The sequence below is a fragment of the Lathamus discolor genome, chromosome 3, assembly GCF_037157495.1.
Source record: "Lathamus discolor isolate bLatDis1 chromosome 3, bLatDis1.hap1, whole genome shotgun sequence".
Lineage (NCBI taxonomy): Eukaryota > Metazoa > Chordata > Aves > Psittaciformes > Psittacidae > Lathamus > Lathamus discolor.
Genome location: NC_088886.1, coordinates 2,447,734 through 2,461,953, shown reverse-complemented (window position 1 = coordinate 2,461,953; position 14,220 = coordinate 2,447,734). Strand labels below are relative to the sequence as shown.

Here is a 14,220-nt window from a genome sequence, read left to right as displayed (position 1 = left end):
TCTGACGTACCCGTGTGACCCCCATCTTGTGTGTGAGGAGAGCCCGGCCCCGGCCCTGCCCCAGCCCGGGCGTTAGGGCCGTGCTGAGGGGGCTCCGTTCTCCTCGCCGCCGCCGAGCCGTGAGGTAACGCGGGCGGGGCGCTAGGACGAGGCGGGGCCGCGGCCGGCGGCGGGGGCTGAGCGGGGCCGCTGAGGGGAGCGGGCGGCAGCGGCGGAACTGCTCGGCTGTGACCGGGGCGAGCGAGATCCGTGAGTTCACTTTTGGCTTTTCTGTCCTCGTGTTTCTGCAGTTGAGGTTCCTGGCGGCTTTCCCGTGCCCAGAGCGGGGGGTGCCACGCGGTAAAGCCCTTTGGCTGTCGCCAGGACACACTGAGGTGTGTGTGAGACTGGTGGCGAGCGTGGCCCTTCCCTCAGGTCAGCTCTGCAGGACCAGCCAACTTGGGAGGTAGCACGGGGCGCCCGGATCAGACCTGCTCCCTCTCCTTCTGTTTCCTCTTGAGGCTTGGTGCCCGAGGCAAAAGTAACAGGGAAATCTTTCGGGTGGTTTGTGAATCAGTGATGCTGTTCTGCTCGGGTAGAAGAGCGCTTTGGAAACGTAATGTTAATTATTGACATGCTGTTCATAAACAAGAGTTTGTAAGAACACTGGGAGCCCTGTAACTAGCAAGCGTGGCTATAGCACGAAGGAGGTTTAAGTGGCAGGTAACTACAGGAGCCCTGCGAGGAAAGCCAAATGCATGTTCAGTGAAAAGCAGCGAGGGGAAGTGCTTATTAAAACCACTTTTCTCTATTGCTGACTTAGAATCGGGACTATTCACGCAGCGGCAGTCTCAACTGGTGTGTCAGGAGCGTGCACAAAGTTTGGTACTGCAGTCCAGCCCCGACCGTTCTGTGACCGAGTGCTGGGTAGTGGGGATGCAGGAGCTCTCTGCCTTCCGTCCGGTGCTGAGGGGAGCCTGCCCGTGAGCAGGGTGGGGGTGTGAAGTGAAGGGGGAGTTCCACCAAAATCGGGAGAAATTGTACAGTCTGCAGAAAGTCTCTAGAATTTGGGATGTTTTGCTGCTGGGCCGAGAGGAGAGGCTCCATCAGCACACTTGGAGCTCGTTTTGTGGCTCTGTGGTCATGCACCGAGGGTAACTCTGCTGCTAGTCCCACGGAACTGAGCATGTAGGGAAGCATGGAGCTCGGGTTGATTGGTTAAGGATTTCATATTAAAAAGCACACGTATTTAACACTAGTCATGCTCATTGCTATTTAGCATGTTCCATTTACTCTCAAATCCTCATTAGTAACGTTTTCTAATACACTAAATGACAAACAAATGCGATGAAATTCCAAGCCCAGGAGGGCTGACCAGCAACCACTGGTCTTGCCAAAACCAACAGGACTGGGAAGCCCTCAGCACCATTAAAGAGCAGGCCAGGAGACGTGCGTAGGCATGATTACTAAAATATGGCTATGCTTTATAGAGATCTTTTAAATATTTAAAGCCAGCTGTAGTGGAGTGCTTGCAAAAGTCAGGGACAGTTTGTGTGCCTGCGGGATTATGTGCCTGCTTCCCATTAACTAGCAGCTGTTGTTGTTTTTTGGGGAGGGTGGGAATAAGGATGGAGAACTCCAGACTCTGTATGTGTGCGGGGTGCATCATTTGGGGGAAAAGAGGAGATCCTGGCAACTTTCTATACGTATCTATAAGCTTTCAAATAGCTCACTGGAAAACACTAACGTATTATGTTCTGATCTTACAACATCGGCTCATCTGTTCTGTTTGTTGCTGTAAAAACTGGGGAGAATTTTACAGCTTGAGTTTAGCGGTGTTAGGGTTGTGTGTACCAGGCTTGTGCTACTCTGTTGCATCCAGGATGGGCTGTGGAGACTTGGCACTCGTGGTCACCAGTGCCACCCTCTGTTCACTGGTGTTCACACTGGACAGGTAGACCTGCCTCGTACCGTGGTCCTCTTTTCACATCAGACCTCTTTCTGGAGTTCACAAAGGAGACCTGCACAAATGGAAGTTAGCAAGGCAAGAAAGTGAAATAGCAAAGCAGCTCCAGAAGGAAAAGGAAAACTTGCAGTGCATTTTCCGTGCCCAGTGAGCAGGTGTCTGTGGATCACGAACTATGCTTGTTTCAGGCTGTGCTGAAAATGTTTTCCTTGCTAATATGCCAGTGGGTTTTATAAGTTCTCAGCTGGCCTGTAGAGGCAAATGATCTCACTTTCAGTGTTGTCCTTGTCATATCTGCTGTGTTTTGATTTTAATCAGATGGTTTTTTCAAAGCAGAGCTTGCTGAAGTTCATTGCACAGTGTTTAGCATGGAGAGGAGCATACTATTTCCATATGAAATTGGAAACTTCTTGTACACAGCAGCAAAGTGGGTGGTTTCAGAATGCAGTATGTTAACACAGATGTATTAAAAAGGGCCTTGATTCCTCCTGGTTTATGGGTACTTCTCCAGCCACTCATAAAACTGTTTGTCCTTGCTGTATGAACTTAGTCTGTCTGGAACACAGCCATAGTTACAAGCTTTTATAATTCTCCTTTATTTAACTTCCTGTTCCCTGTAACTGTTCTTGCAAAACTTATATTCTACCTACAGCGAGGTTAGGAATTGTAATAATTTCCATAATCTCACTAGAAAAGGTATTTGTCCAGTCAAGTAGTACATTTAGCTTGCCCTGTCTGTAGGCATCTCCTTTGACCCAACTCCTGTGTAAAGTTTATACAAGCACTACTGAACTTTGAACAGAAAAGGAGCAAGTGCTGATGACATGCAGCTTATTTTGCTTTGAAGTCATGTACAGTACTATTTATTGTTCATGGATGTTGTTGGAACCAGGATTGAAAAATAGCACCTTTGTAAAAAGCAACCTCAGGCAGATGCAATAGGAGTAGGAAGAGAAGATGTCTCGGGCTGGTCTGAACTGTATTTTTGCCTTCTGGTCCATGTATTGTTAATTATAGTTAAACCAGTGCTGATATCAGAGTCGCTTTGATTGCTCTATCTGGCCATTTTTATGGTAGCAAGAAGTGAAAATGCCTTCATCTCCAGTAGACTACAGAATGATAACTTTCCTTCTTTGAGGGGTAGGTGGTTATGGGGACCTGTGGTTGCTTTCTTTCCGGTCTACAGTAGGTATTGCAGGGTTAAACTAACACTGCAGCTGCTGTTAACACCATTAACTATTTGTCATCTTAATTCCAATAGCCAATGGTGTGATGGTTCACATACTGCTGTGAAATAGTGCAATGGAAAATGTGTAGTTACCAAAATAGTGGTTCTTTCCTTCAAGGAGCAATAGGGCTGAGATATTAGGGTGACAGCTCTTGCTTCTTGTGGTGCCTGTGATGGGAGAGCAAATGATGGACCACGACTTTATGGATTATTTAGAGTCCTCGATGGTGGAATTTTTCTACTTGTTTTGAAAGTGAGAGCTTTAAAGCATTTTCACCAATATCTGTGATGTATTGGTAACTTTGATAGGCTTTTGAAATATATGTCTGATTTTTTTTGTTCCCCATATGGAAGTGATTTCTACCAGTTTCCTACTGGGAAGTGGTCGAGCTGTAAACAGCAAATTTTTGTTGCACCTGTAGAAGAGGGAAATGGCCTGTTTTTCATTAAACCATACATCTAATAGTATGAGCAGTAGCTTACACTTATGTCAAGTATTTTAAAAGGTTGGGGGTTTTATTTGGTCAGAAACTTTGGAAAAATCTAGATAACTTCAATCATCTGCTTTTGGAAATGGTCCTGGCCTGTACCTTTGTAAAATGGCAGATTTAATAGATGTTGTAGCTACATAATTCCTGTGGCCTTCATGGCTCACCTATTAAGAAATAGGCTAATGGAAGAGGTCTGGGTAAGGCCTCCTAACAGCTGTGCTGAGAGGCACATTTTCCTCTGAAGCAGGGTTTTGTGAAGCACTGCCTTTGAAATGTTGAGCTTTCCTCTTTAATTGCTCAAAATGTAGCTTAAAATGCACTCTGATTATAACCTGGGTGAATGGGGAGGAAAGTGGCTGGGACTGACTCATCTTGCAGACCAAAAGGAGGATGGTCTGTGCTGAAAGAATGGCTTGGCTCTGGTTGGATTTGCAAGGGCTCTCCTTGAGGGAAACAAGCTTACAGGGAGACAAGAATACTGAAATACTGTAGCTTAGGTTGTCAGCTGCTGCAGGTAGATGCTATTTCTGTTAAATCACCTCTGCTTTCGGCTGTGCTCAAGGCTTAAAGCAGTGTCAGGGTCACTGGATGATCATATCAATGTCTCTGGTGAGGGCAGAGGGAGGGATAGCTCTGAGTGAGGGTGGCTTTCCGTACTGTATTCTTTGGTTTTATTAGTAGCCACTGGTTCCTCTGTGGGGCTGACCCTCCACTCCATGGGGGCTTGCTGAAGTGCCTGGGTGAGACAAGGGGGATGTATTCGGACTGTGCACTAACAAGAGTGGTGAAAACCAGGAAGGAATCACCCTTTTTCTCTCCTTCTAATCCTCTGTGTCCACATGCACTTTACTTCCAGGCTGCAGAACGAGCTGCTCCATAGCCAGTAAAGAGACTCTCCCATTGTAGCCATCTGTATGTAACATACATGTACATACAGTCCAGTATGTGAACCCTAAACTGGAGGGCCAGTGGATTGCACAGCATTGGCACCAGTTCTTTTGGCAACATAGATGTTCTCAAGGAAGTTGTTCTAAGAAATATTTAAGGAATGAGAATAATTTGGAGGGACTCCCTGAATCTTACTTCTTACCCCAGCATTCTCTGTCTTACTTGAGCTGTAAATTTTACTGATCATTTAGTTTTGGTTAACTGCAGCAGCAACTAAAATCTGTATGTTTTGCTCTGATATCATCTATTGAGCTTTTTTTTTGGGTTTTTTGTTTTGTTGTTTTTTTTAAGTTTAAAAGTGCTTATATCTGGGGTTTACAGAATTTATGTAACTATGGGATGAAAATAAGAAAGAGCAAAGTACCTGAAATGAAAGAACAATATTGAAATACTGCTGTCAAGTTCAGTGAAGTCTTTGCTCATATAGTGACAGGCCAAGGGGAATGGCTTTAACCTGCCAGAAGGGAGACTGAGATGAGCTCTTAGGCAGCTCTTCCCTGTGAGGGTGCTAAGGCGCTGGCACAGGGTGCCCAGAGAAGCTGTGGCTGCCCCATCCCTGGCAGTGCTCAAGGCCAGGTTGGACACAGGGGCTTGGAGCAAGCTGCTCCAGTGGAAGGGGTCCCTGCCTGTGGCAGGGGTTGGAGCTGGAGGAGCTTTAAGCTCCCTTCCAACCCAAACCAGTTCTTGGATTCTATTATTCTATGAAATGGGTGTCTGAGTGCTTCAATGTATGCTATAGTTTGAAAATTGATAATCTCTTGGGCAGTTTGGTTGTTTGGATTTGTAGTGCCCTTCAGGTGATCAAGCCTAGAAGGTGAATGATGATCAGCAGAAGCCTGAGAAATTAAGTACTATATAGCTCCAATGATGAAAGAAGGAGCTGCATTGATATTCAATTGATGTTCTAAGCAGCCTAAGCAATGTTTTTTTTTTTCCCTTAAATGACGTTCTCATTTTGTTCTTCCTTTCTGTTTAAAAAGCCGTATCAAATGAAGTGCACCAAAATGAAATCCTATTAAAATAATAGACTGATAATTAACAGCTCTCAGTTAATTTTCTGTATATTTTTCAGATCAGCTCTCCAAAACAAGATGTATTGGCAAATCAGTCTGACCCTGCTTGTGCTATTGGGTAAGTTACTAAAACACGTAATTCTGTTGGAAGTTATGTAGAATGAAGAGTAATCACCATTTCTGTTTTACAGTGGTGTTTCAAGACACGCTACTGGGTTAGTATCTTATCACAGCATGCAACTGGAATGTGCAAATCATTTTATGTTATCATTGTGTGGAATTGAGACGCTGACACCCTCAGCTTGTGCCTTTGTGTCTTATCCCAAAAATCAGTGCAACTTACTTTTAGGATCAGGAAGCATCAGTAGAAAGTGTGTGTTGAGTCAAGATGCATTCAAGTAAGTGCCTCAGTCAAAATTTGATAAGATGGAAGTTCATGGGGAATTTGTTTTTGTTTAATAGGTCAAAGAAGGGAGGATCCCGGTTCCATCAGAACTGCAAAGTTTCTGTTTAGTTCAGTGTAGCCAGGCTGTCAATGAGTTGGAGCTCTGCTTTTTCAGGTAGCTGACATTCTAGCTTTCAAGTGCACAATGTTGCTGAAGGGTGCTCAGCTACCTGCAAATGTTGAATGTAATAACATCTGTAACAATACTGGTGAATGAGGCTCAGGGACAGCTGCTTTTTGCCTTTTTTAACTAAAATAGGAACTATTTAAAGGCTTTTGGTGATGACACTTAGAGAAAGAGTAGATGCTGTAATCCAGTAAAGTCAGATTCAAAATTTGTATCTCAGGGAGTCTTCATTAAGCTTCAGAGCAGTTGGTTGCTCACTGATGGCCTGTAATAACTGCAAGTCAGTGTATCTACTGGCTACCCATCTTCACCTAATTCTGAATAAGCAGATCGCCATGGCTGGCATCTCTGTAGCCCTGTTAACCCAGACAAGCAAACACACAGCTGCTGTAGCAACAGAACTGTTAAATGATGGTTTCTTTGTGTCTGTGTCATGGACAAACTGTTACATCTGTAGCTGGAAAACATCCTTAATTTATGCTGTGGTTTTTTAATGGGCATTGAAGAGCTATAGCAGGGCTGTACTAAGCCTTCTTGCAATGCATTTTAATTCTCTTTTTTACATTTCTGAGCACACTTTGATTTTATAGGGTTTAATTAATGGCTTGGAATTGTTTGGTGTGATCTGTGAGGGGGAAGTGGTTTTGTAGGAAAAGGGAAGATGGGCAGGAGTCCCTTCCCACCCTCAATGAATGCTGCGGGCTGGGTAGCACATTACTTATCTGTCCTGCTTCGCAGGTAGTCATGTCACTTACTCATTTGTCCTTTTTTAAATCATGTGTTATGGACTAATAGTGTGTTTGGTCAGCTGAATCCTCCACAAGCAGCCAGGAGGCCCAATGAGACTGGGATTTACAGAGGCACAAACCCTGTTAGATGAGAGAGGAGGAAGGAGCAGAACTTCAGGAGTCTGGAATACAAGATCTGTGTAAAGAGAAAACAAAACACTTTAGCACTCAATGTCTGCTTTTAAAGTAGCGCGAATCTACTTTTTTAAAGTTTTCCATTCTGTGAAATTCATTCATTTTATATCTTTTAGCTTATGCTTATATGCTATTAAACAGTGCTAGAGAAATTCTGGTTTTCTTTTTTGCCTATTCAAGGCATAGAGCACCAATTAATTTCTATCTGATGAACTGCTTAAAATATTTCTGCCCTTACTGAGTGAAAAACTTCATGAAAAATGCACAAATACCCACATACCTTTCTGTAACTAGAGCTTTACTCTTTGAAATTCGCACAGTGTTTTACAGAAGCCATTTCCAAAACCAACATGATCATCATTCTGAAAATCAGTGTTAGTGTAATTCAAGCTATGACTGACCAACAGGAGCTACAAATGTGGTCAGAGCAGTTTTATTTTGAAGAATGCAAGTCTGATGGAGAAGATTAGTCTTTTCCTGCATCTCATTTCCCACATAATGCCCTCAGGTTGTGTCATTACATCCACTGGATATTCTTGTAACACTATTCTTTGGTATTTAACAGTTGTAATGTGATTATGTGTTATATTTACAATGGAATGATTTTTTCTACAGTAACGGAGCTGTGTTATAAGAGCTGGATTGCAAATGTCCCAGCACTGCAGGGGGAGATGAGACCTCTGTGAACTTAGGTTTATGGTTCACTGTATTTTGAATTAATATAAGCCAATTTATCCCAAAGAGATGCTTCCCCTACAGTCTTGGTTTGTCTTTCAAGAGGTTGAGAAAACAAGAAGCTAGGTGTAGTGACTCTGGGGAAAAGGCTGACGTCTGTCAGTTGTGACACCAGTTCAGAGGGGATGATTTTAGTCATTTTGTCTGCAACTCAGAGAATAGCCCCTGGAAACCGTCTGATTTTTGATGTATGTATTTCTGTATAACACCAGCCACTAGGTTTTCATTGTCAAGTAATATGAACTTTTAATTCCTCATATATTTGCCTTTGTGTCTGCAGACTTTCTTCAGATGGCAGTTGCCCACTGTATGCTCCATCAAATTCCTCCCAGGAACTTTACATTACCCTGTATGCTGCTAAATGAAACAGTTTTGAGTCCTTTCTCTGTTGGAGTTGTAGAGAGCTGGTCTGGTTTGAGAAGAGGGCATGGAGCATCCAAAACCAAACCTCCCTTGCTACTGGATGAAGAAAGTTTTCTGTGCTGCCTTTGGAATGATAGCAGCATTGATTGTTCTTTGTACAGAGCAAGCATGCAAGCAAGGAAGTTTATTCCTTCAGAAATAAGTAGTTCTGCTTCTCAAGAAAAAGGTTGGTTTTCCAGTCAAGGGAATAAGAAGTTATTTCTTCAAAAAGAGGTTGGGGTTTTGTGTTGGTTGGGAGGGGGTTTATGTGGGTTGTATTGATGGGTATTCGGAGCAGACAACATAGTCTGGTCAAACCCTTCCTCACAGTATTCTATACTGGAAGATGAAGGAAATCGCATAGCACAGTTTCAAAGGGTAAAAAAAGTTGGCTGCCTTTCTAAGGGAATGCTGAATAAAATATGTGGCACTGCACAAGCCCAGATCTTCAAAGGTGTTAGATGCTATGAGAAATATTTTAAGTATTTTTGTGAATTTGGGCTTTAAACTCCCTCAGAAGGTGGAGGAGATGAAGAGCAAGTGCCATCATTTCTGCCTGGACTATGATTGTGCCTCAGTAAATATCAATACATGGCTTAGGTTGAATTAGTTTTCCCTAGGCTGGTTTTCTCCTGTAAACCATAGTCTCTGAGGAGCATGTAGCCTCTTGGCATACTGCTATCAGTGGCAGGAGTCTCACTGACCTCAGTAGAGTTAGAATTTCATTCTAAAAGAACTATCCCATGGAACAAATAAGTCGCTGTTACAGGCTGCCACACTAAATGTGTTGCTGTTTTGTGTGCAATACAGATGCATGTATGCACAAAGTATGGCCACGTAGAGGCTGTACTAGTTAACAATAGCAAAACCCTCAAGCAGCAGCAGCAACTTAATTTCTTTCTTCCCCTTGTGGCCTGGTGTGTAAAGCCAGATAAAATATATTCCTTCTCTAACAATTAGAATGCAGCAGTATCAGCCCTTAAAACATTTAAGTGCACACACTGGTGCCCAGTTCAGCAAGGATTACTTATAAACATTTGCACACTTGTGGTCCACCGTCACCTTCCTGACTATCTGTTACTTGTTCTCTCTTTGTGAGTGAATTTTATCCTGACTCTTCAGCTGGGTTTTGTGTTTCTTTTAATATAGTTCATAAATGTTTAATCTCTTTCTTTTGCTCAGATTTAAATTGGACCATTGAATGTTGGACTAAAGGCAAGCTGGACCTGCTGGTTTGTACTCTGAAGTTTTTGAAGTTGTACTTGAGAGCTGACCTGAAGGTTAATCTTTTCTATACTGTGTAAGTACAGACTCTTTTAAATTTGTCACTCTTAGCATTAGAAATCCAAATTGCAGTGTGGTGTTACGTTAGCTTTGCAAGCGGATGATACATTATGAACCTTTGTCTTATCTAAAAGTAATCTTGGACAATATGGAAATGGTTTCTGTCTTTAAATGACAAATGGTTGCAGTGGAGAGTCCCCCTCCTCTGTCCTTTCTTAAAATGCTTTAATGAAATCAGCATCGACTTGAGAATCTTTGCTGTTACAATAGCCTAATTTAAAGCTGTGCTCTTGGTTCTGCCTTTTTTACACTTTTGACCATAATGTTCTCTCTCTTGAAGTAATTACACTATTTAATATTAATACAATGCCAAATGCTACTCTGATCATGTTGATGCCTCTGAGAGACACCCACCTGTGCAGTTGTCACTGTGGTAAATACATTCTGGGATGGCAATAGATAGTCATCATCCTGGCTGGTGTATGGGCAGATCTTGTACATGACCTGCCTGAACTTATCACAAAAAGATCCATTTGATTCTACTTATGAAGCCACACAGATTGTTCTGAATTACTGATAAATTGGAAGGAATGGGTTGAACACACAGACTTAGGAAACAGGTTAAACATCAATGGGTGAATTAGCTGAATTTACAGGTGATGACTTCTACTTTAAAAGCCGGATATCACACAAATTGCCCCTGAAGTCAGGGTAGAAGCAGGTGTATTAACTAGTAATAACTGTAGGTGTTTAGTTGACATACTACTTCAAAGCTGAAATCAGATTTTGAGTTGGTTCCTGTTTCCAGTGCCCCCCATTACTTTGATTTCTGATTCTGTGTGTTTGTAGGAGAAGTAGATCTGACTTTGCCTCGTTCCATCCAGTCTCAACTGCAATAGAAAGATCTTTGCCACTAATCCTAGTGTGGTAATCTCTCTATTGAATTTTTCTGGTATGCCTAACATCCATGGAACAAGGGATTTGAGTCCAAGCTGGGATGAACAGGCTCTTTATATGAGGAAGGGCATTCAGTGTCATGCAATTTGTGAGGGCAGCCGCTTTAGACTCACCAGAGACTTTGTAGCATTACTGTCTTTGATTACTTTGTGCTGCAGAGCTGAGGTGCAGCACAGGCACTCACATGGGAGAACTTACTTCACTCCCCAGATTTCATATTCATATTTATCTTTTCAGGGCCCTGTCTTCTGGGGGATCAGCTAGCAAAGCAGTTGAGGTTTTGGTGAGGTGACAGCTTTCCCTGTTGTCTTGCTGATACCTTGACATTTTAGTCACATCAGCCAAAATACCTTGAAAACATTCCAGTTTTAAAAATATGCATTCCTGGCATGTGTTTCTCCCTGGGAGTCTGGAGATCAAGCCAGAATTCTCACATACAGGACAGGCAATGCACAAAAAAATGACCTAGAAGAATCTACAACAAAAAAGCTGAAGTCCTCAGCAGCTTTTAATTTTTTCAGCATGAAAGTAGCATCCTTTTATTTTACACATTCTGCTTCTAAATGATACCAAGTTACTTTAAATAGGAAATGTTTTCTTCTGTCCAAAGCAGTGCTATCACAGTACATTCTATAAGAAGTAAGGACAGGGCTTTTACCTTCCCTAGCAGCATGTCTTTGGGAGGAGGATTATTCTGCAGCTTAAGTAGACAAATGAGGCTGATTTTTCCACCAAAAGTGAATGTGCTTTCCAGTTGTATGTATTCTAGGAATGCTGTAAACCTTGATGGTTAATTACATCAACTAAAATCACTTTGCCTTAGGGATCCTTTTGTAGTGACACAGATGAATGCTTCTAGTTTAATTTTGAGACTGATTATAATTTGCCCTTTCAGCAGATGGTGATATATATGATGAACTGATATCTCAGACCTATTTGAAGTACCTTTGAGGCTTTCCTTTAGTTGTCTGCCTAAGCTACCATGTTTTTAAGGAGAAATCATGCAATTTGCCTGGAAGCTGATGGCTTAGTTGAGTGCATCAGTTACACATAGACCCTTCTTCAGCTGGAGAACATTAACCTTGCATTAGAGACTTACCCTCTCAGCAGCCAGGCAGCCATCAGGTGTTCTGCAGTTTAATGGGACAGCTTGTTCAAATCAGTCTTGTGCTAGAGCTACTGTCTATCAAATACATTGAGATATCTTATTGAATATCCTTAAAGCCCCAGACAGCTTTGTTCCATCAATTCCTAAGAAAGAAATTGCCCAATAAAGGGCTTGCAATTCCTGTATTTCTGATATGTTTCAGTATAGCTGCCTGAAAGTGGTGTTCTGCCTTTCCTGAAATCAGAGGAATTATACAAGTTCATGTGTTTCTTCCTAAAACAATTCTGACCTTTTGTTTCTGGTGTTCCAATTGCAAGAAACTGATTGAAATTCAGCAAAGACATTCTGCATGGTCTGATTTAAAGTCTCCAAGTTTGCCACAGGTTAATTCAGCAGCAGTACCACCACCTTCCGAAGCGTGGTTGAACTGTGCACCAAAATATAAACCACCTAGGAGGTGTTAACTTAAGGTGTTGACTGAGAGAATTCTCTGTGCAGTGTTTGGAGTGGAGAAGAAAAGCAGGCCTTGGACACATGCCCTTGTTGCAATGTTAATGACTTCTGGGGTTCAGGGCATGCAGTAGTTACTTATTTTTGTCCTCTTCTGCAGTGTCTTATGCTTTAGTCCCATGTTTCCAGCTTAAAGTCGCATTGTCTTTGCTCATTGTCCCTCCCTTCTCTGCTAGCCATTAAAACTGAAGTCTAGTTCACTAGTTTGCTGTTGGATCTCAGAGGTGGGCTCTGGTAATCCCTTCTCAGAAGTCCATATGCTCAGTTCCTATTTTGTTCATGCTTTTCTCTCTGTGCCAAGACAAATCCCTCCAATTCCATCAGTCAGCACTATAAAACTGAGTGAGGACATAGTATGCACTTACGTATTTTATATGCCCTCTGTCTTTCCTCCCCCCCTCCACAATTTGGGTCTGGCTTAGATGTGATCAGTGCTGCATGATGTAAAGTGCTTGTTGAACAGGGATTTATAGCTCCTCCAAGTCAGTGTGCTGCAAGTGTGATGGAAAACTCCAGTTTTTAATAGTCTATTGCTTTATTTTAGGCTTACCCGAGATATCTCCTCTCATTCTATGGAATGAAGGCACTGACTTCTCCTGAACTTGTGAGGGCTTTATAAGCATAAGCTTCTCTAAAGCCAGTATGTAAAGATTAGGAAGGATGGGTATTGTGTGACAGGATCCCTCTGCAGCCAAACTGAAGATGATGGGCTGCTCATGCAGTCCCAGGCTACTGTTGATCTCCAAAGCACTTTGGCTTTCTGTTGTTTTGCTTGTGATCAGGTCTCATGCATTTAGGCCAAGCTTAGCAAGTTGGAATAAGTTGATGTGGGGTCCTCATGGTTATATCCTTCATTGATCTGTTGAGATGGTCCCTGTATCTTGCCAGTCCATGGGAATGCAAAGCTTATTACTCTGCTCTTGTGTCTGGATATCCTCCTCCAGCAGCAGACCTGGCATAGCTTGGTCTTTCTCCCATCTGTGCCCTGGCTGCCTGCAAAGGTACTGAGCTGGAAGAGAAGTCTAGAGCAGAGAAATGAGATACTGGTAATTCTCTGTCACATAGGAGTGGAAGACCTGCCTGGCCTGGAGCCATGGCTGCTCCTCCAGTTACGCTTGAATCCCTACCCACAGCATTTTATACAGTAAAGCAATGAAATGGGCTTCCCCATCCGTGGCAGTGTTCAAGGCCAGGTTGGATGGGGCTTGGAGCAACCTGCTCTAGTGAAAGGTGTCTCTGCCCATGGAACTAAATGGCCTAGGATTCTATGAAAAGGTTTGTTTGGTGGGAACAGGGAGAAATAACATCCCATTCCTGGTTACTCACAAACAAGTGGCCTTTGAAACATAATGGCACAACATATTACTGGGAGGAGCTTTCTAGCACTTCCCTTCCTGTGCACTGAGACTCATCTGGGTGCAGATAAGCTCAGTTTGACAGTTAAAAGTTGAAGTAACGATTAGGAGAAAGCTGGGGCAGTGATGGTATGGTAACTGCTTTCCAGATAGATTGGATTAAAGACATGGTTTGATGAGAAGCCTACATTCTTACGGATTGATTGTGGGTTTTTTGAGACTAATAACATCTGCGATCAGCAATACAAGGCAGGGAAACTTTAAAGACAATTCTGCGAAGTCTTTGAAAGGAAATTCAGAGAAAGAAGTGGAGCCACAACTAGAAAACCAAAAATATTCCAAGTAATTTAAAAGCACTGTGTTTGCCAGATACCATCAGTATAAGGCTCCATAATTCTCCTGTCCTAAATTCTATGGGTCCTGGTAAAAAGAAACGGCTTCAAAGAGTATCCTAAATACAAGGTGGATGCATAATGTGTGTGTGTGGGCATCAGTGAATGATGAGGGGAGTTGGCCCTGATGCCAGAGGATCCGTGTGTGCTCATTGCAGGTTTCCTTTCAGTCCCAGTCAGTGTGATTCACACAGGCTCTTCCCCATAATTCATCATCCCTTTGCTCACTTCCAACCCTTCCTCAGGTTCTGACCTTTTCTTTTTTAAGTAGGGCAGTTGATGGCATCGGGATCAGTGAATCATTCCCATTTCCCTTGTGCTCTCCAGTCCGTTAAATGTACTATACACCAAATCCAC

At 42.8% G+C, this 14,220-nt stretch overlaps 1 protein-coding gene across 3 annotated transcripts in view; it reads left to right on the top strand.

The window, feature by feature from the left end:
• Positions 1 to 205: 205 nt before the first annotated feature.
• LEPR (leptin receptor) overlaps positions 206 to 14,220 on the top strand; it is a 38,686-nt gene continuing 24,671 nt past the window's right edge. For 2 of the 3 annotated variants that reach the window (XM_065673109.1, XM_065673111.1), the window contains exons 1-4: positions 206 to 249; positions 5,685 to 5,743; positions 8,136 to 8,444; positions 9,440 to 9,557. In XM_065673109.1, the coding sequence (XP_065529181.1) occupies positions 5,704 to 5,743; positions 8,136 to 8,444; positions 9,440 to 9,557 (467 nt within the window). In that variant the 5' untranslated portion in view covers positions 206 to 249; positions 5,685 to 5,703. The remainder of the gene's footprint in view (positions 250 to 5,684; positions 5,744 to 8,135; positions 8,445 to 9,439; positions 9,558 to 14,220) is intronic. The other variant, XM_065673110.1, reaches the window with a different exon arrangement.